Source organism: Globicephala melas, chromosome 2 (assembly GCF_963455315.2).
Source record: "Globicephala melas chromosome 2, mGloMel1.2, whole genome shotgun sequence".
Taxonomy (NCBI): domain Eukaryota; kingdom Metazoa; phylum Chordata; class Mammalia; order Artiodactyla; family Delphinidae; genus Globicephala; species Globicephala melas.
Genome location: NC_083315.2, coordinates 69,477,189 through 69,503,035, shown reverse-complemented (window position 1 = coordinate 69,503,035; position 25,847 = coordinate 69,477,189). Strand labels below are relative to the sequence as shown.

The window sequence follows — 25,847 nt, the reverse complement described above, 5'->3', positions numbered from 1 at the left end:
GTTAAATGCAAAAGAAATAAAAGGATCAGAAAGAAATAGAATAGTAGAAATTTAGGAGAATATAGTTAATGTCCTGGTATGATAAAGTTCTTTCTAAGCAAGATACAAAACCCAGAAGTCAAAAAGACAAAGATATTTTAAATCACATAAAGAAGTACAATACTGAGAGAAAACATTTTAAACGGTTTTAACAGTTCAAAAGAGCAATATCCATAGTATATAAAGAGCTGCAAGTTAAAAAGACACATCCAGTAGAAAAATGGGCAAAGGCTAAGAACAGACAATTTACAGGTGAGGAAATACAAATAGCCAATAAACATTTGAAAAGATGCTCAGCTATTTATCAGGGAAATGCACATTTTGAAACATAATGTATCATTAAATTGTCTGAAATTTATAATTTATAATATTGTATAATCTTTGAGTGTAGGAAAATGGATATGCCCTCTTACTAAGGACGGGAATATTAAAATGTTCAAGTCTCAACACCAAGAGTGAACCCAAATGGAAACTATGGATTTTGGTGATACTGATGTGTCAATATAGATTGATTAATTATAACAAATGTACCTCTCTAGTGAGGGATAGCTGATGATGGGGGAGGCTGTGCATATGTGAGGGCAGGAGGTAAATGGGAAGTCTCTGAACCTTCCATTCAGATTTTCTGTGAACCTAAAGCTGCTCTAAAAAATAAAGTTTATTGAAAAAAATTTACATCACAGCCAATTTCAAGTCACCAACATGAAGTCACTGAACAGAGTTGAGAAAAGATACACATATTAGCTCTAGCACAGTACTGAAAAGAAAGCACGTGGAGATCTCACTCCACGTTTTGGAAATGGCATACATATCTCTCTGTCTCTCTGTCTCTGTCTCTGTCTCTGTCTCTCTGTCTCTCTCTCTCACACACACACACACACACGCACACACACACACACAGAAAACTGGATATTGGTGAACACAGTAATGCTTTCTACGCGGTCCAGTCCTCGGTCTTTCTCTTTCATATGTGGCAAATCCATCACAGAATTTTCCTAATCAGAGGTTATTCTCTCCCTAAAACAAATTCTACCACTAGCTTCAAAATAATTAATTTGTTTTTAACTATTATATATATGCTACACAGATATAAAGAAAAAATAAAATTATTTCTGGGTGATGGGTTTACGAATTTTTCATTTTCTTTCTATTAATTTGCATCTTCTAGTTTTTCTGTAATAAACATTGATTGCTTTTATAGTAAGAAAAATCATTTTTATGTGTAAGAAAAATCATTTTTATGTTCAATAAAAAATGGTGCAGCCTTTTAGAAGTGAAATCGGACAGTATCTCAAAAATTAAATTGTGCATATTTTTTGACTTTTTGACACCAGGTGCCTAGATGCTAGTTTCTTCATCTCTTTCTCAACAATTAAAAAAATACATTTGCCATTCTGATACAGGAAAAATGGTATTTCATCATAATTTTTATTCACTTTTTTTTGCTTTGCTTTGCTTGTGTGCCAGTAAGTCTGAGCATTCTAAAAATATATTGATTAGCTATTTATACTATTTCTTTCATAGATTCTAGAGTTCTAGATATACTTAACCAGTGTACTAGGTCTCAAATCTATTTCCTTCCTTTAGATTCCATCATCCCCATCCTATTTTATTTATTTATTTATTTTTTTGCTGTATGTGGCCTCTCACTGTTGTGGCCTCTCCCGTGGCGGAGCACAGGCTCCGGACGCGCAGGCTCAATGGCCAGGGCTCACAGGCCCAGCCACTCCGCGGCATGTGGGATCTTCCCGGACTGGGGCACGAACCCGTGTCCCCTGCATTGGCAGGCGGACTCTCAACCACTGCACCACCAGGGAAGCCCCCCATCCTATTTTAGACTTGCCTCTTACCTCAAGTTCTTGTTTTGTTTTGTTTTTTGGTTCATGCCTTTGTTTCTGCTTTTTCCTTACTTTGGATATCCGTCCTCCCATCTTTGCCTTTCAGATATCTACCTCCCCTTTGAATGTACTTGGTACAACACATGGGATGATGGGATAATAACCACCAAATGGATTGTATCTATCTTACAGTAATAATTGCATCCTTCCTGTTTTGTTTATCATCTTTATAGCTGTCTTAAACTTGCCACTTGGATTTAAAGCTTCCTGAAGGCAGGAGCCCTGTCCTCCTCTCCTTTTAAGTTGCCTTGTGTATAAGAGGTTCCTAACAAATATCTCTTTAATTGTATTCAAGGTCAGGTTCAGCCTTTCCTACTAGTAGAAGCTTTTCATTATATCGTGCTTTAGAATCATCATCCACAAACATTTGTCAAGCATCTGTCAGGGACATGGAGTACAGCAGCAAGTAATGAAGAGCTGTAGAGCAGAATAAGATATGGTTCCTGCAAGACCTATGATCTCTTACTAACCAGTAGGGTTAGTTCCATAATCTTTAAATGAAATCATCACATTCTTCTATAGGTTGAGAGCCAAATATCCATAGCAAACACCATAGACGCTGGATAACATTGGGTATATTTGATGACTGTTTAAATAGTAAGTGCTACAGGACTTCAGAGAAAGGAATAAGTACTTTTGTACTGGGCTGGTATAGGGCCTCCTTAGAAGTTTTGGGCAGTGAAGCAAGGATAGACTTCAGATCAGCGTGGAAGAGTGGAGAGGGACTGCTGAGTGGGCAGAAGAATAATTGAAGGTGTTGAGAAATAGGCTGCCATAGAATACTCTTCTATGGGTCAGACTGTTTCTAGGCACCTTTTCTAATCTTGGCATTTCTAATAATCTTGTTAAAGAGGTGAATGAGTGTCTTGTGCCCTACCTATTTTCTTAGTGTTCTGGAACTTCTACCAACTCCTACTCCTTAGGGTTCTTGGAGCGAAGAGAAGGGGAAGTTGGTAGGGGGAGCAGGGAAGGTCATCCATGGACCCCTCTTTGAGTGTCAAGTTTTATTACTGTTGAAGAGTTTTATGTGTGTGCTAAATAAAGATATTCTTAGCATAGGACATTACCAATTATTGCATCCTTTTGTTTGTTATCACAGACTAGATGAGGCAATACATGCCCTTGCCAATGGAACCTTGAACCAACCACCGACCAAATTGGATAGATCTTCTGAAGAGCATTTAGGACTTCTGGTGAATCCCAACCTGTACCAGTCGCCTCCCCAGGTTAGTGGACCTTTGCTCTGATGATGGGAAAAGTTTGGGCCCAGATATTTCTCCTTTCAAATGTGCCTGTTTCATAGGCTGTAGATACCAGTCTGATCTCTCAGTATTCCTACCCATCTTATACTCTGACCCAATTTTTCCAGTTTTTTTGCAGCACTTGTGACAAGTTATCATTTGAGCATTTCCCAAGAGAAGGTTTTGTTAAGTACTATAGAGATTTTAAACAATAATCCCATGGTCCTCTTGTTAATGTTCTTTCTCTATCTTTTATAGAATGTGGGTAGTCCCATAGTGTGGTGTTTTAAATTAATACATTAATTCACTTACTCATTGTTGTCATTCATTTTGCCATCAGGTACCTTGAGCATCTAATATGTATAATCCCAGAAGTAAGTGATCAACCAGACACTGCTTCTATCCTCAAAGAATGCATAGACTAGTAGAGGAAAAGATTACATAGGCAGCTCTAATATTAATAGAAATATAAATAAAGTACAGTGGAAACCCAAAGGAGGGAAAGACAGTTGAGAGGAATAAAAGAGGCTTTTATAGGGAAGCTGGCATTCCTTAAAAGTAGGTATCCAAGAAAATGGTGTTTGGGGATGGTGGGAAAAAAAATTCCAATCAGAATTAACTATAGGAATAAGGTGTGGGATACACACACAAACACGTATGTACATATATGCAGTTAAACAGTGCAAGGGAGGGTTGGGAGCACTGGCCCTCTGCCTAGTCGAAAATCTGTGTATTAATTACAGCTGGCCCTCTGTAAAGCAGTTCCACATCCACAGTAGGTTCCACATCTACAGATTCAACCAACTGCTGATCATGTAGTTCTGTAGTATTTACTATTGAAAAAAATCCACTTATAAGTGGACCCACACAGCTCAAACCCATGTTGCTCAAGGATCAACTACATAGGGAATAGTGAATTTAGACTACCAAGATAGTACTCATAAAAAGGATTATCGGGATTTCCTTGGTGGCGAAGTGGTTAAGACTCCACACTCCCAATGCAGGGGGCCCAGGTTCGATCCCTACTCAGGGAACTAGATCCCACATGGATGCTGCAACTAAGAGTGTGCATGCCACAACTAAGGAGACAACATGCTGCAACTAAGGAGCCAGCAAGCCACAACTAAGGAGCCCTCGAGCTGCAACTAAAGAGCCAGCCTGCTGCAACTAAGTCCCGGAGCAACCAAATAAATAAATAACCTTTGCATTCTCTCTCCCTCTCCAAACATGGCAGCCTCAGCAAAAAAGAAGAATAAGAAGGGGAAGACTGTCTCTGTAACAGACTTCCTGGCTGAGGATAGAGGGACTGGTGGAGGAAGCACCTATGTCCCCAAACCAGTCAGGTGGACTGATGGAACAGATGACCTAGAAGGAGATGTTTCAACCACTTGGCATAGTAATGATGATGATGTGTATAGGGCACCTCCAATTGACCGTTCCATTCTGCCCACTGCTCCATGGGCTGCTTGGGAACCCAATATTGACCAAATCACCACCCTACACTGCTTTTCTAGGGAACCTGCCCTATGATGTGACAGAAGACTCCATTAAGGAATTCTTTAGAGGATTAAATATCAGTGCAGTGCGTTTACCACGTGAACCCAGTGATCCTGAGGGTTGAAAGGTTTTGGTTATGCTGAGTTTGAGGACCTGGATTCCTTGCTCAGTGCCCTGAGCCTCAATGAAGAGTCTCTAGGTAACAGGAGAATTGGAGTGGACGTTGTTGATCAAGCACAGGATAAAGACAGGGATGATCGTTCTTTTGGCTGAGATAGAAATTGGGATTCTGACAAAACAGATACAGACTGGAGGGTCCGTCCTGCTACAGCTTTGATGACTACCCACCTAGAAGAGGTGATGATAGCTTTGGAGACAAGTATCCAGATCGTTATGATTCAGACCGATATCGTGATGGGTATCGGGACAGTTATCTTAATGGCCCACGCCGGGACATGGATTGATATGGGGGCTGAGATCGCTATGATGACCAAGGCAGCAGAGACTATGATAGAGGCTACGATTCCAGGATAGGCAGTGGCAGAAGAGCATTTGGTAGTGGGTACCGTAGGGATGACGACTACAGAGGAGGCGGGGACCGCTGTGAAGACAGATATGACAGATGAGATGACCGGTCATGGAGCTCCAGAGATGATTACTCTCGGGATGATTATAGGTGTGATGATAGAGGTCCCCCCCAAAGACCCAAACTGAACCTAAAGCCTCATAGTACTCCTGAGGAAAATGATTCCACTGCTAGCACGTCCCAGTCCAGTCGAGCAGCCTCTATCTTTGGAGGGGCAAAGCCTGTTGACACAGCTGCTAGAGAACGAGAAGTAGAAGAGTGGCTACAGAAGGAATAGGAGAAACCGCAGCGTCAGCTGGATGAGCCAAAACTAGAACGACGGCCTCGGGAGAGACACCCAAGCTGGCGAAGTGAAGAAACTCAGGAACGGGAACGGTCGAGGACAGGAAGTGAGTCATCACAGATGGGGACCTCAGCCACATCTGGCAGAAATGCATGAAAGACTGAGAAGTCTCTAGAAAATGAAACACCCAATAAAGAGGAAGACTGTCTGTCTCCAACTTCTAAGCCTCCCAAATCCGAACAGCCTCTAAAGGTTATGCCAGCCCCTCCACCGAAGGAGAATGCTTGGATGAAGCGAAGTTCTAACCCTCCTGCTTGATCTCAGAGCTCAGACACAGAGCAGCAGTCCCCTACAAGTGGTGGAGGGAAAGTAGTTCCAGCTCAACCATCTGAGGAAGGACCAGTAAGGAAAGATGAAAATAAAGTAGATGGGGTGAGTGCCCCAAAAGCCCAAAGTGGAAATTCCAGCCGTGGTCCAAGAGATGGAGGGAACAAAGACCACTGGAAGGAGTCAGATAGGAAAGATGGCAAAAAGGATCAAGACTCCAGATCTGCACCTGAGCCAAAGAAAGCTGAAGAAAATCCAGCCTCTAAGTTCAGTTCTGCAAGCAAGTATGCTGGTCTTGCCATTGATGGTGAAGATGAAAATGAGGGAGATTACACCGAATAGACCTCTGCATTCTGTGCTTTCTCCTAGTCTCTCACCACCCTGGAACATTCGAGAGCAAATCAAACCTTCATCCAGACAAGACAAAATAAAACTCACCGTCTCCTGGAGACCTTTCTTAACTTTTTTTTTTTAATAAAAGAAACAAAATGAAATTCTTTTGCATGCTGCTGCAGCCTTTAAAGTATTGAACTAACTGGAGACTCACCAGTGTAGCCAGAGAGAGACGTACAGCCTTTAATGCTGACGTTTAAAGTTGTGGTGCGTTTTTATGACACGTGCAGTTGCCTGTGTGATTAGTGCCTAGGGGCCTCCGTTTAGCAAAATGGCAGTGATAGTGATACAGTGTCTTGAATCTGGTTGGGCAGCAGGCAGGTATAAGGAAGAGTGTGAGGTTTCTACCTTTAATTCTTATCATCCAGTTATGGCATTCATGAATTCTCAAACATTATCTGAATAAATTCTCCGTCCTCGGCAAGGTAGGTTTAGTCTCTGATGTTGTTTTAGTCTCCAGGAGGCTGCCAGCCCCTCCTCTTATTTAATTCTGAGTTAATGGGGCCAGCCTATGGGGGAGTTCCTTCATTTGTACCCCCCAGGGGGCTAGGTGGGAGTGAGTCTACAGGCCACTGAAGAATAGGACTGTTTGGTGACCTGAATGAATGGGGAAATCATGGTTTGAAAAGAAGCTTGGGGATTTGATGAATTATTTTGCACCAGTAATAGGGAAAATGGTATGACCTCCAGTAAACACATAATCATTTACCTCCTGGAGCAGGAAACACTTAGGGGTTGTGGGAATTCCCAGGTCTTTTTTTTTTTAAAGAAGATGTTGGGGGTAGGAGTTTATTAATTAATTTATTTATTTTTGCTGTGTTGGGTCTTCGTTTCTGTGGAAGGGCTTTCTCTAGTTGTGGCAAGCGGGGGCCACTCTTCATCGTGGTGCACGGGCCTCTCACTGTCGCGGCCTCTCTTGTTGCGGAGCACAGGCTCCAGACACGCAGGCTCAGTAGTTGTGGCTCACGGGCCTAGTTGCTCTGCGGCATGTGGGATCCTCCCAGACCAGGGCTTGAACCTGTGTCCCCTGCATTAGCAGGCAGATTCTCAACCACTGCGCCACCAGGGAAGCCCCTCCCAGGTCTTTTATGTGTCGTGGTTTCACCCTTTCTTAAACACTATCCCTTCTGAAAGTTCAAATATATCCATATTCTGTTGAAATCTTGAAGCTTTAAAAATTTAGACTCTTGTCATCGTCTTATGTTCCTCATGCTACTCTTTCCTGTTACCTTCCCACAGGCAGCTTCTGCTTAAGTCACATACTTGACCTCCTAAGCATTCTCTAGAGCCCCTGGGAGCTGTTCAGTGAGGAATCATCATTGCTTTTTCTCAAGCCAATCTTGGCTCCTTCATGTTTTGACACTCACTCCTTCCCTCCAGCCATTCATGCTCCTGCTACTTTGACCCCTTTGACACCTCAGAAAACTTTAGAATTACCAGTCTTAGATGGTAAGCGAGGTTGGTAAAATTGGGAGCCTTTCTTACAGCCTTGATTGGGGTTTGGGGAGCTTTTTAAAAAACAAAAGTTTCCTTATCTCCAAGTGAAATCCCACACCAATGTTTGGATTTATAATGTGGCCTAGACCAATGTGTGTTTTTTTTGGTTCTGTTTTTTAGCATCCCTTGAGAGAATAAATGATAAAGGAGAAGAACAATTTCACAAGGTCCTGGCTTCTCTTGCAACACAGTAGCTTTACTTGCTTGCTTTTATGTGCACCTTGGTACTGTCAGCTCAACAGAGGGTGTCCTTACGGGCAATATTGGTACCTGCAGAGAAAAGACATCTTGGTCTCCTCTCGCATCAGTCCTAGGTTAGACCCTGTCCAGCCATGCAGGGGTGTTGGTTTATGAGTGCTGCAGCAGTGAGCATAATAATCATTTACCCAGTGGACATAAAAGACATACCAAGTGAAGTAACTTTAAATAATTGGCTTGGAGTGCCTAGTAGCTAGGAAGTGGCTTTTAGAGATACCCAAGGTTGAGAGGGTATTTTTTTAAACCATTTGCTATAGATGATGCAAAAGTAGGGTTTGCTCTCTTCATGTCTGCTCCTTCCAAATAGATGTGTGTCCAAAAAAGCTGTTTTTCCCCCCATTCCTCTACCCTGCCACCCTGTTAAAACAAACAGGCATTTATGACCCCACTCCTCAATACATGTAAAATTTGTACAAAAATATCTTCTACGAAAGTGATTTGTAATCTATAGACTTCATACCTGGGAGAGGTCTTGAGATGTAAAATCCCATCCTTTAGGTTGTGGGGTTTTTTGTTTTCTCCAAACAAATCTGATCTTTAAAGTTCAAAATAAAATAAATAAATAATTTTAAAAGGGATTATCATGAGAAATGGAGTAGTTAGGTAGATAGAGTCAGATCACTAAAGAGTTAAGTGTTTAGCTAGGAAGATTTCACATTTTTACTTTGTAAATAAATGTGAATCATAGAATGTTCTTGAGCAGAGAGATGCAATCAGAGCAGTGCTTTAGGGAGTTTGACTGGAGATACTCATTCAGCACTGTATACATGCCAGGTTCTTTACTAGGTGCTGGGAAATTAAAAGGTAAGAGCCCTTAAAGTTTTTAAGGACTTCAAATTTAGTGGGAAGATGTGTTTGAATACAAAGAATTTCAGTTCCTTAAGATAATTGCTATGATAGACACATGTCATGGATACAGTAGGAGTTTAGGAGAGAGATTATAAACTCACAGAGGAGTCACAAAAGAAATGGTTTTTGAGAGGAGACTTAAGGGATGAATAGGAATTTCCAAGCAGACAAATTTGGAGAGGGAATTCTAGGTAGGTGGTATAACATGTAGAAAGGCTTAGCAGCTTGAGAGCATCGTAGGTTGGGAGAACCACAAGTAATTAAGTACTGTTAGAAATTAAACTGCACTAGTAAGTGTATTAGTTTCCTAGGGCAGCCATAACAAAATACCACAACTGGTTGGCTTAAGACAACAAATTTATTCTCTCACAGTTCTCAACACTGAAGTCAAGGTGTTGGCAGGGCCATACTCCCTCCGAATGTCTATGGGAGAACGCTTCCTTGCCTCTTTGAGGTTCTGATGGCCCCAGGCATCCCTTGGTTTATAGCTGCGTAACTTTACTCTGCCTTTGTTTTTTCATGGACTTTTTCCCTGTATGTCTTTGTCTCTGTGTGTTTTCTCCTTTTATATGGATATCAGTCACTGGATTGGTGTCCACCCTAATCCAGTATGACTTTATCTTAACTTGATTACATCTGTTTCCAAATAAGGTCAATTTCACAGGTTCTGGGAGGACATAAATTTGGGACAGATGCTACTCAACCCAGTATAGCAGGTAACATCTTACCATGAAAGTCCTTATGTCTCATGCTAAGGAGTTTAGTTTTATTCTACAGTAGGCAAGGAAGAGTCCTTGAAGAACTTTAGCAGACAATTGGCATGACTTCCGTGCCTATGTAGAGAATGGATTAGAGGGAAGACTAAGACAGAAGCAGGGAAATTGCTAGGAAGAATATTGCAGTAGGGACTTCCCTGGTGGTCCAGTGGTTAAGAATCCACGCTTCCAGTGCAAGGGACACAGGTTTGATCCCTGGTCGGAGAACTAAGATCGCACATGCCACGTGACCAAAAAACAGGTTATTGAGGTAGCACAGTGGGAAGATGATGAGGGCCCAATTTAGTGTTGCCGTTAGTAAGGCAGTAGAGAGTTACTTAGAGGCTAAAAATGGAGATGAGACTAGTTAGCAGGCTCTAATATAGTGTTATTGAAAGACAGTAAGATTAAGTTAGGAAAGTAGCTGTGAAGTAGAAAAACAGGTAGTATAAACAAGAACTGTAATAGAGATAGAACAGACAATTTGGGCCTCGGGATTGTTCATACGCCAACAGTTTTATGAAATCACCTATTTCCCCTGTAATAGATCAGTTCTGCCTCTGTGTTCCTGCTTAAGGACTTAAATCCCTGTGTAGTATTTACTTAAATCTGCTTTATGTTTTGGATAGTTATTTATGTGTCTGTCTTCTCGTAGGATTGTAAGTTCCTTGAAAGCAAGAACCATATCTTTTTTATATTTTATATGTCTCCCTACTTTATATGCTTTTCACATATACTGAGTTAAATAGTAAATGTTTGTGTGGTTTTTTTAAGCTATGACACAATTGATTACAGTCATAAAATTTTATTGCAGAAAGATTCTTAGAGATTCATTTAGTCCAACTCCATCATTTTACAGTTGAGAAAACTGAAACCTTTAGGGATTAAATGATTGCTTGGAGTCTCTAGACTACCATTCTAGTATTTTTGTTTTCCCTATAAATAATTAAATAAAACATCAAAAAATTAACACACCTAACTCTAAACCTCATCATCCTAATAGAGCCTTTTTTTAAAAACAAATAATTTTCAGAGCACTCAATCTTCTTGCTCTGGAAGAAATGTTACCCTTTGTCATTCTCTGACTGAACTACTGCCAAGACTCTTTAGTCTCCTGTAATTATCTGTACCCTGTAATTTTGTGTTCTCTTTACATGATGGGAGCCTTGTTTCAGTAGTGCTTCATCCTGTCTTTTGGGGGACAAGTTGTTCATTTCAGGATAAGAGAACACTTCATGCATCCAATAGTCAGAACTGCTGCCCCCCGAAAGCATCTGTTTGGCTTTATCATGGTAACAGTATGTGACCCTGTCCCTTAAGCACATGAAGAATGTATGGACCAAAATGTTGAACCTTCATTTGGCTGATAGAATTATATTGGGAAATTGTCCAATATGGATCATTAATCATTTTAAAGTGGAAATAATTACAGACCAATTATTTGGTCTGATGGTTGTACTGTTGCTGGAATTAGGAAGCTGTGTGTGGAGAATTCAACATTATCTAACTATCCTTTAAGACGGGACCATGTTATCATACCTGGGACTCCTACTGAATTTATACCTTCTGTACGTTTTTTGACCCTGTTTCAGACAAAGATGGGATACATTTTTCTAAGAGAATGTTTCCAGTACGATTCATTAATATTAGAATTCGTCTCATTTTGTGTACCTACCCCAGATTTTTCCCTTGTCAGACAAAATTATATGTTTGGTTTCTTTCCTGTATAGTGGATAGATCAGACGGGTGCAGCCTCACAGAAGAAGGCTTTCCATTCAGCAGGATCAGGACTAGAGTTCAGTTCATGTCGGCATCAGTTTCGAATCCAGGACCAAGAATTTCAGGAAGGCTTTGATGGTGGCTGGTGCCTCTCTATGCATCAGCCTTGGGCTTCTCTACTTGTCAGAGGGATTAAAAGGTAAGGGCAGAAATGAGGCGGACTTCCCTGGTGGTCCAGTGGTTAAGACTCCATACTTCCATTGCAGGGGGTGTGGGTTCGATCCCTGACCAGGGAACTAAGATCCCGCATGCCATGCGGTGCAGCCAAAAAATAAAAAATTAAATAAAAAAAAATAGTAAGGACAGAAATGAATCTTGGAAGATTTTACATAAACTTGGACTGGAATTCATCTGGGAGGACATAAGTTTGGGACGGATGCTACTCAACCCAATATAGCAGGTAACACCTTACCATGAAAGTAATCTAGCGATGATTTATAATACTCTGCAGCACATAGAACTTTAAGCAATGCATTCATGTTATGGACTTGTTCTTTACTGAATAGCTTTAAAAAAACTGAGGTTAGAAGGACTAAGGATCCTAGTCATAATAAAGAATAGAACATAAGTTTTTTCATCTTTGGAAGGAAGTCTATTGAGAAAACTTCTCTTGGCTTTGCCTTTGTACAATAATATATCACTCAGCAACCTTAATGGTTTGATCCTATTGGAAATTCCAAGTTTTTATGCCTATTTATTAGTTTTTTGAAGACACCAGCCTAACTGATTTTGTTTTTCTATCTATACATCTGTCTTTTAATCTGAGTAACCATATTGAGAAGCTATCTTACCACAAATTCCTTTTCTGCAAAAAGTGGGGGAAGTAGTGAGGGATAAGTAGAGGTATTATAAAGTTAAGTCGTGGTACGTGTTAGTGATGGTAATAGCTTACTATTCCATGGTTTCATATGTTTCTTCTCAATGCTACTTTTAAAAAATAGTTCTTTCCTTTGCTTTTATAAATGTAAATAGAAAATTGATAAATACAGAAAAGCAGCTAGAAAAAGAAAGATCATCTATAATTCCACCACCTAGAAACAGCTACCGTTAGCATTTTGGAGTATTTATTTATATTCTTTTTCCTGTGAAAATTGTTACATAATGAGGTCATAATATATATTTACGTTTATGTTTTTCTTCTTTCACTTACCATTACATGTTCGTTTTCCCTTGTTTTCTCAGTTTTATTGAGATATAATTGATATATAACATCGTCAGGGTGTACAACATAATGATTACATATATATGTATATATTGCAAAATGATCACCACAATAAATTTGGTTAACATCCATCACCTTGGGCTTCCCTGGTGGTGCAGTGGTTGAGAGTCCACCTGCCGATGCAGGGGACACGGGTTCGTGCCCCGGTCCGGGAAGATCCCACGTGCCGCGGAGCGGCTGGGCCCGTGAGCCATGGCCGCTGAGCCCGCGCGTCCGGAGCCTGTTGCTCCGCAACGGGAGAGGCCACAACAGTGCGAGGCCCGCGTACCGCAAAACAAACAAACAAAACAAAACAAAACATCCATCACCTTACATAGTTACAAATTTTTTGTTTCTTGTGATGAGAACCTTTAAGATCTATTCTCTTAGCAACTTTCAACTGTACAATACAGTATTGTTAACTGTAGTCACCGTGCTGTACATTACATCCCCAGGATTTATCTTATAATTAGAAGTTTGTATCTTTTGACTACCTTCATCCAGTCTGTTCTCCATATTTATGAGTTTGTTTTTTTCAGATTGCACATGTAAGATCATAAAGTATTTATCTTTCTCTGACTTATTTCACTTAGCATAATACTTCAAGGTTGATCCATATTGCTGCAAATGGCAAGATTTCATTTTCTTTTATGGCTGAATAATCTTCATCCATTTTCTTTATCCATCCATTCATTGATGGACATTTACATGGTATCCATGTTTTGACTGTTGTAAATAATGCTGCAATGAATGTGGGGATGCAGATACCTCTTTTTTCCTTCTTATTTTATCTCTTAGAATTTTATATCCCTGGGAGTGTCCTAACTCATAACAATAATAATGCCTTATGTATTTATATTTAAATAGAATTTTACAGTTTTCAAAGCAGTAGCTGTATTGAAGTAGATCAGACCAGTATTATTACAATCTTGAACACCTAAGCAGGCAAAGGTAAAGGAGCTTGCTATGAATTACAAAGCTAGTTAGTGGCAGAGATAGAACTAGAGTTCAGGTTTTCAGAGTGCTTTTTCCACCCTTACTCTGTAAGCCTCAGTCATTTCTCTATTTCCTGAAAGAAAATTTATTATCAGAATTTAGGAACAATCATTTCTACTTTGTTGGTTTCCATGGTTAGTTGAGATTTGCCTCCTTCGTGAAGGTGTGTTATCATTTTTCTCCCCTCTTCAAGGTCAGGCTTTCCTTCTTTGGCTCCAAAGTGTTTCATAATCCATGTATGTAGTGGCATTACAACAAGTATATGTGAATCTGCTTCTGCTCCAGGGCACCTGGGCGCTCAGATGTCTATTCTTCTCTTTCAGTTCTCTGCAGTTGAGGTGTCTTCCTTTTCCAAAGTAGAAAACTAAACAGCTTGCTTTCTGCAGAGGGAATCAGAATGTTTACATTTTTCTCGTCCTGTTTTGGATCTCTGTTATCCAGATTTTCTCACTGGAAAGAACAGGATGAACAGCATCCAGCCCACAATCACTAATCCCACAGAAAGAAAGTGGGTGGTTCTGCCACATTTGTGAGAACGTTTTCCCAGTAACCCTGTGGATCATTTGGTGTAGAGGGAGAAATATATTGATTCATTCCTCATTTATTGAGTACCCACTGTGTGCCTGGTGCTCTTCCAATTCATCTATATTGGAAAACTAAGGGTATGAGAAATTCCGTTTCCCATTATAAGGCAAGTATAATAGGGTTATATTATCAAGCTACTTTATTTTATTTTGTAGGAACTAAAGGAGAAACATCTTTTTGTAATCCTTGGAAAGTAGGCAGTAATACATTCTCTTGATTGCATTTTGTTATTCTACTTAAAGATTCTTTCAAACTAGCTAATGGGTTGTTTAATTATCTGCAAAGAACATAACCCTTTATAAAATACTTAGAAAATATAAATGAATGTGGTTGCAATTTAGAGTAAAGACGATAAGCATTTTTATTTACTTAAATTCTATTAAATAGTAATTATGAAGGTACTATTCTTGGGGAGTTACGTGTGGGTGAGGATTTTTCTGTCAGGTTGGAGAACAATGAACAAAATCTTTCATGACTCAAAGGCAAGGATTTTCATTTTTGTGGGACAACTTGGATGCCTTGAAAATAGAAGATTTGGATTGTAGAAGTCCCAAGGCTAGTGAAAGCTTCATTTCTGAGTTACAGAGATCAAGTAAAAAATAGGAACTGAGAGAGATGAATTGCCTTTGTTCTGATGATAGGGAAAACTAGAGAACAGGGTTTATACACAAGTGAAAGGTATTGTAGGAAAAATGTTTTTTACGAAAACTACCCTTCTTGGTGAGGTATCATCTATAGATCTCTTGGTTCAACTGGATAATTTGCTGTACGTTATGAGATCTTCCAAGACACTAAAATTTAGATTCTTTCTACTAAATTTGTATTTGTTTAAGGGTGGAGGGCAGAAGCTGGTACACCCCACATAGAGGACGACTTTGGATAGCAGCCACAGCCAAAAGACCCTCTCCTCAAGAAGTTTCAGAACTCCAGACTACATATCTTCTCCTTCGTGGGAAAGGTAACGGCCATATATTCTTCTAATTTCAGTCTTACTTTGTGGAGAGAAGTCATTGATGTTCTTCTTTCACCTCCTTCTTCCTGTGGCTTTTTTGTGGTTTTTTTTTTTTTTGGCTGAAAGGGACTTTAAACTTTGTGTTTGTTTGTTTGTTTGTTTAGTAGCAAATCATGGACAGCTGTTCAAAACATTAATTCACCAAACAGTACAAATAAAAATATCCATTCCCAACACCAGAAATCAACCAACTAATTTTCTTAATTAGTCTTAATTTTCTACATTTTTTTTATTATGAGAGTAAAATAACTACTATAAATTCTGGGATCTTTAGATTGGGAAGAACAACCGCAAATAAGACTTTTTATTATTGGGAGTGACTCAAATAGACATATGCTATTGGATTTGGACAGATCAAAGTTGGTTGACTTAAGCAGTGAGTTTTGACAGTCACGCCAAACACTCAGTTTGGATCCTAAAAAACACTTCTGACCCTTGGATGTCTTGGCTTCCTTCCTCTTATTCAGCCCATACAGTAGTTTTGAAGGTAAAATGAGAGGATAATTACAGAACCACCTTTAAAAGTTAAGAAACCAAGCTTTAGGAATTAAAAGTATATGTTTCCTTAAAAATGCATTTCTGTTTTGACTGGTATGACTGGGTTCTTTTATTTATTTATTTATATTATTATTATTATTATTATTTGGGGGTGTGTGCACCTGCAGCATTCAGGATCTTAGTTCCCTGACCAGGGATCGAGCCCACGTCCTCTGCAGTGCAAGTGCAGAGTCTTAACCACTGGACTGCCAGAGAAGTCCCTGGGTTCTTTTAAATTCATGTTTTGACATTCTTATGTTTCTTAACTGCATTTTTATGTTTTTCTCTTGACACCTCAAGCTTGTTTCCAGAACCTGTCACCACCAAATTCTAGTCTGATCCAGTTGGGTATAGTGGAATTGATTTGTTTCGAGTGAAGTTGTGGGGTTCTTGAACTTCAATGGTATGAGGCTTATTTTCCTATAGTTTAGGATGTGGATAGTGGACTAAGCCAGCTACTCACTAAATGTTTTGCTAAAATACAAACAGTTGTGCCAAGTAAAAAGCCTCATTGTTTTCCTTATGTCCATAAATAGATAATAGAGAAAGTGATTTGTTCAGAATTGAAGACAGATTTGTGAGTTCCAGGGTCACAAAGAAGAAATTTATGTAATCCTTCTGTTATTCTCAATTTAGATGTGGAATTTCCCAATGACTATCCATCAGGTTGTCTTCTGGGCTGTGTGGACCTAACTGACTGCTTGTCCCAGAAGCAATTTAAGAATCAGGTGAGTAAAGAGTATTTCTCTGGGACAGATGCTTTGTTTGCCACAGTAGCTGACCTGTAGATCCTTCAACTCAGAGTATCCTGTAGATAGTAAGGAGCTAGAAACTGAATTTAGACATGTTTGGAGAATCTTCTAAGGAGGGAATATTGGGGAGAGAAAAGACAATGGGAGAAATGGAAAAAATTTAGTGATGCTTTGGTTCCTAGTGTGTGGAGGACTGGTACATATACATTTCTGCCTAAAAAGCTATTGCCACAATCCAGCTAATAGTGTAGAGTCCTCATCCCTTAATAAAACTTCGGCTCTTGGCAAAGAAATCCTTCATCATTCCTTGAATTATTTCAGTTAGGTAGTGGGAATGGTAGAATTTGTTATTACGTACTCTGGAACGTTTGGTCCAGACCAGGGAATTCATGAAAGACAAGTATATTTGAACTCTGATTGCCTGGACTGTGCCAGCTTTGGGTGTGTGTGTGTGTATGTGTGTACATATTGTATGTATGTATTTTTATTTATTTTGATTACTGAAGATTGAACTGACGTAACTAGAGTACATTTTTGAACAGCAGAGGGAGCTGAAGGACTTTAGCTTAATTGGAAAATTCTTGAAATTTAGAGCCTTATGTTTAGTCTAGCAGGAATCCAAAGTGGGAAACTCCATCCTTAAAGCCTAAAAAGTCTTACCTAACAGTATGGTTTTCCTGTTTTTTGAACAGTTACTTTACACAATAGCGGTTCCATCACTGTGCTTAAGAACATATTCTTCAGCTTAATTTTCTCAGTAAATTCTTTGCTTTGCAGACTCTTCTGTGCCTTTCATTACTGCTATTAGTGTCTGCTTTTTTTTATATAGGTGTATTAATTTATTAATTAATTTATTTATTTTTGGCTGCATTAGGTCTTCGTTGCTGCACGCAGGCTTTCTCTAGTTGCAGTGAACGGGGCCTACTCTTCATTGCGGTGCACAGGCCTCTCGTTGCAGTGTCTTCTCTTGTTGCTTAGCACGGGCTCTAGACACGCGGGCTTCAGTAGTTGTGGCACACGGGCTCAGTAGTTGTGGCTCGCGGGCTCTAGAGCACAGGCTCAGTAGTTGTGGCGCACGGGCTTAGTTGCTCCGCTGCATGTGGGATCTTCCCGGATCTTCCCGGACCAGGGTTTGAACCCGTGTCCCCTGCATTGGCAGGTGGATTCTTTTTTTTTTTTAGATGTTGGGGGTCGGAGTTTATTAGTTAATCTATTTATTTTTGCTGTGTTGGGTCTTCGTTTCTGTGCGAGGGCTTTCTCTAGTTGTGGCAAGCGGGGGCCACTCTTCATCACGGTGCACGGGCCTCTCACTGTCGCGGCCTCTCTTGTTGCGGAGCACAGCCTCCAGCTGCGCAGGCTCAGTAGTTGTGGCTCACAGGCCTAGTTGCTCCGCGGAATGATCCTCCCAGACCGGGGCTTGAGCCCATGTCCCCTGCATTCTCAACCACTGCGCCACCAGGGAAGCCCTGCAGGCAGATTTTTAACCACTGCACCACCAGGGAAGTCCCAGTGTCTGCTTTAAAAAAACAAAACAAAACAAAATACTGTTCCCATCCATCTCACTCCCTCTGTTCGTTCCTCACAGGTTTTAGCCAGTAATTATTATCCCTCTAGTTTTCTGTCTGTATTTTTTTTTTTTAATACCACGCCGTGCGGCATGCATGATCTTAGTTCCCCGACCAGGGATCTGCGCTGCAAGCACAGTCTTAACCACTGGACCACCAGGGAAGTCCCTCTAGTTTTCTGTCTTTCATTTGCTTGTGGATTGCCTCCTCAGCCCTTTTCTGATTATGTATATGAGTACAGTGCTTGCGTTTTGGTGTGAATTTTGTGTGTTTTTTTAACATCTTTATTGGAGTATAATTGCTTTACAATGGTGTGTTAGTCTCTACTGTATAACAAAGTGTGAATTTTGACTCCGACCCTTTTGTTCCCTTCTTAGTACCTGATCTAGACCTAGGCAAAACTGTAAATACATGGAGGCCCTTTGTTTTCCACACCACTTGTGCCTGTTCTATCTATCTATGGACCTTTTGCTGATTTTTTTCAATGTCTTCTTTCCTCTCCTCCCTTTTTTTCATTCTAGAAGTAATAATTGTAAAAATTCCTTACATTGGTGTAGGCTTTACAGTTTTAGAGACTCATGAAGAGCTTAGTATCACCTGATGTGTTATATTTTCTTATGAGGATATTTGCATTCTAAAAGAGAACCCAGGAGCATCTGGCAGTGTGGGTGGTGTTTTGGCCAGGGGCCTTCCCTTACTTTCTCATTTGTTGATCAAGCAGACCACCACTTGATACAAGGTCAAATGAATTCAATTTCTAGGCAGTTAACCAATCTTCTTTCTGCCACAAATTTGTGTTGAGAAGGGTAGGGGGCTGTAATCCTAATCTATAGAGTACCACAAGGCTTATGGGAATTAGAAATATAATTAACAAAACAAATCTTTTTGGTTTCTCAAGGGTACCTCTCTTTCAGGTCAGCATGATACTCCTACCTGAGCTTATATTCTGTCTTTTGTCCTGAGGATGCTGAGGGCAGCACATAGAAGTGTAGGAATCCTCCCATATGTTCCCAGCTGGAGGTCCTGGCAACTCTTTATGAATTTCCCTGATGTGTATGACATTAGAACATCCTAAAATGCCAGAAGCCATGAGGTTTCATCAAACAGGAGCCCATATCCATTTTCCCTATGGTCAGCTTTTCTGTGGCTTTTCCCCATTCTTTCTTTTCTGTGTTTGAGAGTAGCACATGAATGTATTCACAATTGATATTAGCCCTATTTGGGGATTATTTATTGAGTGAGGATCTTACCACTTTTAAAGGTCGTAGCTTTGGTATTTGGCTGTCTTTTGGAAAATGTCTCGAGCACCTTTGGTAATCTACCTGTCTCTGTTTGAGCTAGGGTTCTGTGATGTAAGAATCGTGATTGCTTAGTCTGTTTTACCAGTGTTATTCTCGTTTTTTCAAGAATGAGTTGAGAGTTTAGGGGTAATACCCCTAGACTAGCATTTCCCAAACTATTCCATGGCATAGGTGTTTTCTGGAAAAACAGGGGGGTGAGGGGTTTCTGTTGACACACACATTTGGAAAATTTATTTGGATTAAACAAATTTGTTTGTTTACTGCAGAATTTCTCAGAGCCCTGAATGTGCTGGTGTGCATTTTGACTCTGATACAATTCTCTGATTTATCTGGTGAATGTAATATGCAGTGTTCTCATACCTTTCTGACCACAACAGCCCCCACCAACATATTTGCATACTGGTATCTTGTGGTATATATATAGTTAGCAAGTGCTAGCCTAAGTATGTTTGGGTTTTTTTGTCCTCATAGGTCGGTTCACTGAGGGAGAATGATCCAGGAAACAGTTTCCTGACTTACGTCTTTCTGCATCTTCACACTCATTCCTCATCACCCAGCTGAACTGCATTTTCCTTTTTTTTTTACTTTTTTGGCTGCACTGCGGGGCCTCTAGGGTCTTAGTTCCCCGACCAGGGATCGAACCCGTGCCTCCTGAAGTGGAAGTGCAGAGTCCTAACCTCTGGACTACCAGGGAAGTCCCATATTTTCTTTGAAAATCAGTGTAGATCTAGTAATTTTTATTTCAACTGAAACTAATCTCCTGTGTGACTTGGAACCATGTTTTAATTCTCCATCTTGTTCCTAACTTTTTCCTTCCCCAAAGAAACTCAGTAATTTACTTCCTGACCTTTCATTCTTGGCTTTTCTTTGATAAGTTAAAATATACTAAGCCCTCACTATTTTTGGCATAGTGTGATCATTTAGTTCCTTAAAAAAAAAAAAAAACAGAAAAGGTTTTATTAGTGGATGTTTAAAATCAAGTGCACCACTCTATAAGTGGCTTTAAAAATATGTGCTTAAAGTGCTTTCCCCTGAGCTAAGAACTCATCTTCCTTTTGTCTTCTAAAAGTAGTATGGCTGGCATGGCCGATGTGTGCCAGAAAAAAATCCTGCTAGACCATCAGTCCTCCTGAGTAATGGCAGGGGATCTACCTAAACAAGATAGGAATGATACAGCAAAGGCTGTAGGCTCAACTCAGGAAAGAAAGGTAGATGAGAGCCATCTAGTTAAAACTTCTCCTGTACTCCCCTGGAAGAAGCCCATGCCTTGCCAGGGTTTTATCTGCCAGCAGCAGATGTAAGCTCTCGAAAACAGCAGGGAGGATGTTGACTGCAACAATGCATCAAGGCTGTGGTTTGTAACCTCAATAGTAAGGCAGTTAAAACCTTTTTTTTAACAAAGACATTTTGATTGCCAAATCCATAACCATTAGCAGCTGTGGTTTGAACAGTTCTCTAGACCTAACAAGTTGTCAAACAGAAAGTTGAGTTGGTGGCTTTTGTTTCTATGTGTCTGTATTGTGTTTGTGCTATTTATATCTCTGCCTTCAATAGAAAATCTGATTTGTCAGAAATCTCTGAGGTCATTGATTATTCTACTTCTTTTGTACTAAATCCATTCTTCTCCTGCCAGCTTACCGACCTTTTAGTCCATTTGATCATATGGCTTTTGTAATAGCCAAGATCCTGTATTTAAGGAATTACACTGAGGCAGTTCTACTGCAGGGTGCCTACAAATTGACATCAGCAAAAGAATTACTGTCTTCCAGTGCGGAAGAGAGTATTACTTGTTCCTTTTTATATGAGTATCCGTGCGATACAGATCTTCAGGAAGATCGCATATATCACTTCATGTGTGGAAATCATCGGCTTCTATCACCAAAGGATTGTCCGTAAGTCTGAGAGATGAGAAATTAGAGAATGAAGGAAATAATAGTATTCAAACCAGGCATTGGCATTGAAAAATGCAGAGTCCCCAAATTCTCTTTTAAATTATGTGAAAATATCCTCTCTGTTTTACTAAGAAAACCTGCCAATTCATAGACCTAAAATGTATGATTCCTAAGAGATTGTGAGGGCTGCATCTGAGACCCAACAAAGGGGGGAACTGTGTGTCTGCAACAGCTAGCCCAACTCTAAGCAGTTCTTTAACATCACAGCTCACTTGACGGAGACAGGGAATGTATTTTCAGAATTCTCATGAAGACTAGAATATTTACTTGAGTTTCTAGGTCAGAACAGACTGTCTTTAGAGTTGTTTGCAACCTGGGTATCAAGTGCCCACTTGATGAGTTGAGGACTGCCATGCTCACCTTTTTTTTTCGGTACGCGGGCCTCTCACTGTTGTGGCCTCTCCCGTTGCGGAGCACAGGCTCTGGACGCGCAGGCTCAGTGGCCATGGCTCATGGGCCTAGCCGCTTTGCGGCATGTGGGATCTTCCCGGATCGGGGCACGAACCCGTATCCCCTGCATCGGCAGGCGGACTTTCAACCACTGCGCCACCAGGGAAGCCCCATGCTCATTTTTAAATAATCCAGGAAGCATTATGCTTTCTGTTTCTTTTTTTCAATTTTTTAAAAAATATATTTATTTATTTATTTGGCTGCGTTGGGTCTTTGTCGCTGCCTGCGGGCTTTCTCTAGTTGCGGCGAGCGGGGGCTACTCTTCGTTGCGGTGCGCAGGCTTCTCATTCTGGTGGCTTCTCTTGTTGCAGAGCACAGGCTCTAGGCGCATGGGCTTCAGTAGCTGTGGCACACAGGCTCAATAGTTGTGGTTCGTGGGCTCTAGAGCACAGGCTCAGTAGTTGTGGCGCATGGGCTTAGTTGCTCTGCAGCATGTGGGATCTTCCAGGAGCAGGGCTCGAACCTGTGTCCCCTGCATTGGCAGGTGGATTCTTTTTTTTCGGTACGCGGGCCTCTCACTGTTGTGGCCTCTCCCGTTGCGGAGCACAGGCTCCGGACGCGCAGGCTCAGCGGCCATGGCTCACGGGCCCAGCCGCTCCACGGCATGTGGGATCTTCCCAGACCGGGGCACGAACCCGTGTCCCCTGCATCGGCAGGCGGACTCTTAACCACTGCGCCACCAGGGAAGCCCGACAGGCGGATTCTTAACCACTGCTCCACCAGGGAAGTCCCATGCTTTCTGTTTCTTATCCTGAAGAGAAAAAGGAAATATTAACACTCTTGTGTATTTATGTAAATTCTTTAATGTTTAGCTTTACATCTGAAAATGAACATATAACTCTTAAGATTTTCTTAATTATTTATAGATCAATAAATACTTGAGTGCCTACCATAAATCAGACATTGTTTTAGACACTAAGAGAAACAAAAAGGTGAATCAGCCATGGGTTCTGTCCTCAGAATGTTTGAAAGACCACTAGGTAGATAAGATATGTATACAACCAAATTTGTAAACAACCAAATACAAAATAAAAAGCAAAGATAACTGTCTTAAGAGAAGTAAGGACTGCCTCTGAGGAATTTAAAGGAGGGAAAGGTTGCTTCCAGGTGGGAGGAAGACTTCGGAATGTGCCTTTTTTTGTTGTTTTCCCTATGGGGACTCAGTATTTCTTCAGGATAGATTCTGAAAAGTAGAACTTAAGGGTCTAAGATACATACATTTAAACTTTGATACAAACTGGTAAGTTACAATTCTTAAAGAGGGATCTAATTTAAAATTCCACTGATGGTGTGAATCTTTCCTATACCAATACCCTGACCAAAACTGGTTATTAATAATCAATTTAGGGCTTCCCTGGTGGCGCAGTGGTTAAGAATCCACCTGCCAATGCAGGGGACAGAGGTTCTAGCCCTGCTCTGGGAAGATCCCACATGCCGCGGAGCAACTAAGCCCGTGCACCACAACTACTGAACCTGCGCTCTAGAGCCCGCGAACCACAACTACTGAGCCTGAGTGCCACAACTACTGAAGCCCGCGCGCCTAGAGCCTGTGCTCTGCAACAAGAGAAGCCACCCAGTGAGAAGCCCAGTCACTGCAACGAAGAGTAGCCCCCACTCGCTGCTTAGCCCGCATGCAGCAACAAAGACCCAACACAGCCCCCCCCCAAAAAATTAATAATAATAATTTAATTTCTGCTAATAAAGTAGGTGAAAACATATTTTGTTATTTTCATTTAATTTTCCTGATCATTGGTGACATTTATCTCTTCAAATATTTACTAGCCGTTTATATATATATATATTTTTTAATTTATTTGTTTATTTATTTTTGGCTGCGATGGGTCTTCCTTGCTGCGCATGGGCTTTCTCTAGCTGCAGTGAGCTGGCTTCTCATTGTGGTGGCTTCTCTTGTTGTGGAGCACGGGCTCTAGGTGTGTGGGCTTCAGTAGTGGTGGCACTCAGGCTCAGTAGTTGTAGCTTGCGGTCTCTAGAGTGCAGGCTCAGTAGTTGTGGCACACAGGCTTAGTTGCTCCTCAGCATGTGGGATCTTCCTGGACCAGGGCTTGAACCCGTGTCCTCTGCATTGGCAGGCAGATTCTTATCCACTGCACCATCAGGGAAGTCCCTATATATTTTTTAAAATTTATTTTTTTATTGAAGTTTAGTTGATTTACAATGTTGTGTTAATTTTGGTTGTATAGCAGAGTGACTCGGTTATACACATATATCCATTCTTTTTTTTTTTTTTTTTTTGCGGTACGCAGGCCTCTCACTGTTGTGGCCTCTCCTGTTGCGGAGCACAGGCTCCGGACGCGCAGGCTCAGCGGCCATGGCTCACGGGCCCAGCCACTCCGCGGCATGCGGGATTGTCCCGGACCGGGGCACGAACCCGTGTCCCCTGCATCGGCAGGCAGACTCTCAACCAGTGCACCACCAGGGAAGCCCCGTTCTTTTTTATATTCTTTTCCATTATGGTTTATCCCAGGATATTGAATATAGTTCCCTGTGCTATACAGTAGGACCTTGTTGTTTATCCATTCTATTGGGTTGTCCAAAAAGTTCATTCTGGTTTTTCGTACGATGTTAGGGGACAACCCGAACGAACTTTTGGGCCAACCCAATATATGTAATAGTTTGCATCTACTAACCCCAAACTCCCAGTCCATCCCTCCCCCACCCAACCTCCCCCTTGGCAACCACAAGTCTCTTCTCTATGTCTGTGAGTCTATTTCTGTTTTGTAGATAGGTTCACTTGTGCCATATTTTAGAGTCCACATAAAAGTGATATCATATGGTATTTGTCTTTCTCTTTCTGACTTACTTCACTTAGTATGATAATCTCTAGTTGCATCCATGTTGCTGCAAATGGCATTATTTTGCTCTTTTTTATGGCTGAGTAGTATTCCATTGTATGTATGTACCACATCTTCTTTATCCACTCATCTGTCAATGGACATTTAGGTTGTTTCCACGTCTTGGCTATCGTAAATAGTGCTGCTATGAACATAGGAGTGCATGTATCTTTTTAAATTATGGTTTTGTCCAGGTATGTGCCCAGGAGTGGGATTGCTGAATCATATGGTAATTCTGTTTTTAGTTTTCTGAGGAACCTCATACCGTTTTGAATAGTGGCTGCATCAACTTAAATTCCCACCAACAGTGTAGGAGGGTTCCTTTTTCTCCATACCCTCTCCAGCATTTGTTATCTGTAGATTTTAATGATGGCCATTCTGACTGGTGTGAGGTGGTAGTTCATTGTAGGTGTGATTTGCATTTCTCTAACAATTAGCAATGTTGAACATCTTAGGAATGTGGCTTTTGAATTAGCCTTGAAGCGTCTTAATGATAAAATCTATCATTTTTTGATCAGTTATTATGTGCCAGACCTATTACGTATGTTATTTTCTAATCCTCACAGCAGCTTGATACCAAGCAAGGTATCTTTACTCCTCTTTTAGAGATGAGAGAACTTAAGACTCAGAGTTAAGATAACTTGTGTACTGTCAGTCAGTAAATGGTAGAATTGGGGTTGCTGTTCAAGTCTTCCTACTTCCATGGTAAGAAAGCATATTCTAAGGGAGAGGGAGTAATGTGAGGTGGAAAGTCATGGGCCTGTATGGAGAATAATAGCAAACCACTTTGTTGAATGGAAAGGTATGTTGTGGTCAGATGGTAGATAGCTTTGAGTGATAAGCTACAGAGTTAAGACTTTTTTCTCTAGTCCGTTGTGGGATCCGGGAGGGGTGTTTTGAAGGCCATCGGAGCCAGAAAATGAATCTGGCAGCAATGTGGAAGATGGATTGCGGTGAAGAGACTGAAGGTAAGAAGTCTAGTGAGGGGCTTCCCTGGTGGCGCAGTGGTTGAGAGTCCGCCTGCCGATGCAAGGGACACGGGTTCGTGCCCCGGACCGGGAAGATCCCACATGCCGCGGAGCGGCTGGGCCCATGAGCCATGGCCGCTGAGCCTACGCGTCTGGAGCCTGTGCTCCGCAACGGGAGAGGCCACAACAGTGAGAGGCCCACATACCGCAAAAAAAAAAAAAAAAAAGAAGTCTAGTGAGGAGACACTTGTCATCCAGGTTGGATATATTTTTA

At 41.0% G+C, this 25,847-nt stretch overlaps 1 protein-coding gene and 1 pseudogene across 2 annotated transcripts in view; both read left to right on the top strand.

Moving 5' to 3' along the window:
• The window catches only part of TRIP4 (thyroid hormone receptor interactor 4), a 68,469-nt gene that overhangs the window by 21,207 nt on the left and 21,415 nt on the right, over window positions 1-25,847 (top strand). For both annotated transcript variants that reach the window (XM_030878993.2, XM_060294141.1), the window contains 4 exons: window positions 3,037-3,163; window positions 11,354-11,541; window positions 15,018-15,142; window positions 16,370-16,461. In XM_030878993.2, coding sequence (XP_030734853.1) covers window positions 3,037-3,163; window positions 11,354-11,541; window positions 15,018-15,142; window positions 16,370-16,461 — 532 coding nt within the window. The remainder of the gene's footprint in view (window positions 1-3,036; window positions 3,164-11,353; window positions 11,542-15,017; window positions 15,143-16,369; window positions 16,462-25,847) is intronic.
• On the top strand, window positions 4,406-6,213 carry LOC115864850 (eukaryotic translation initiation factor 4B pseudogene; annotated as a pseudogene).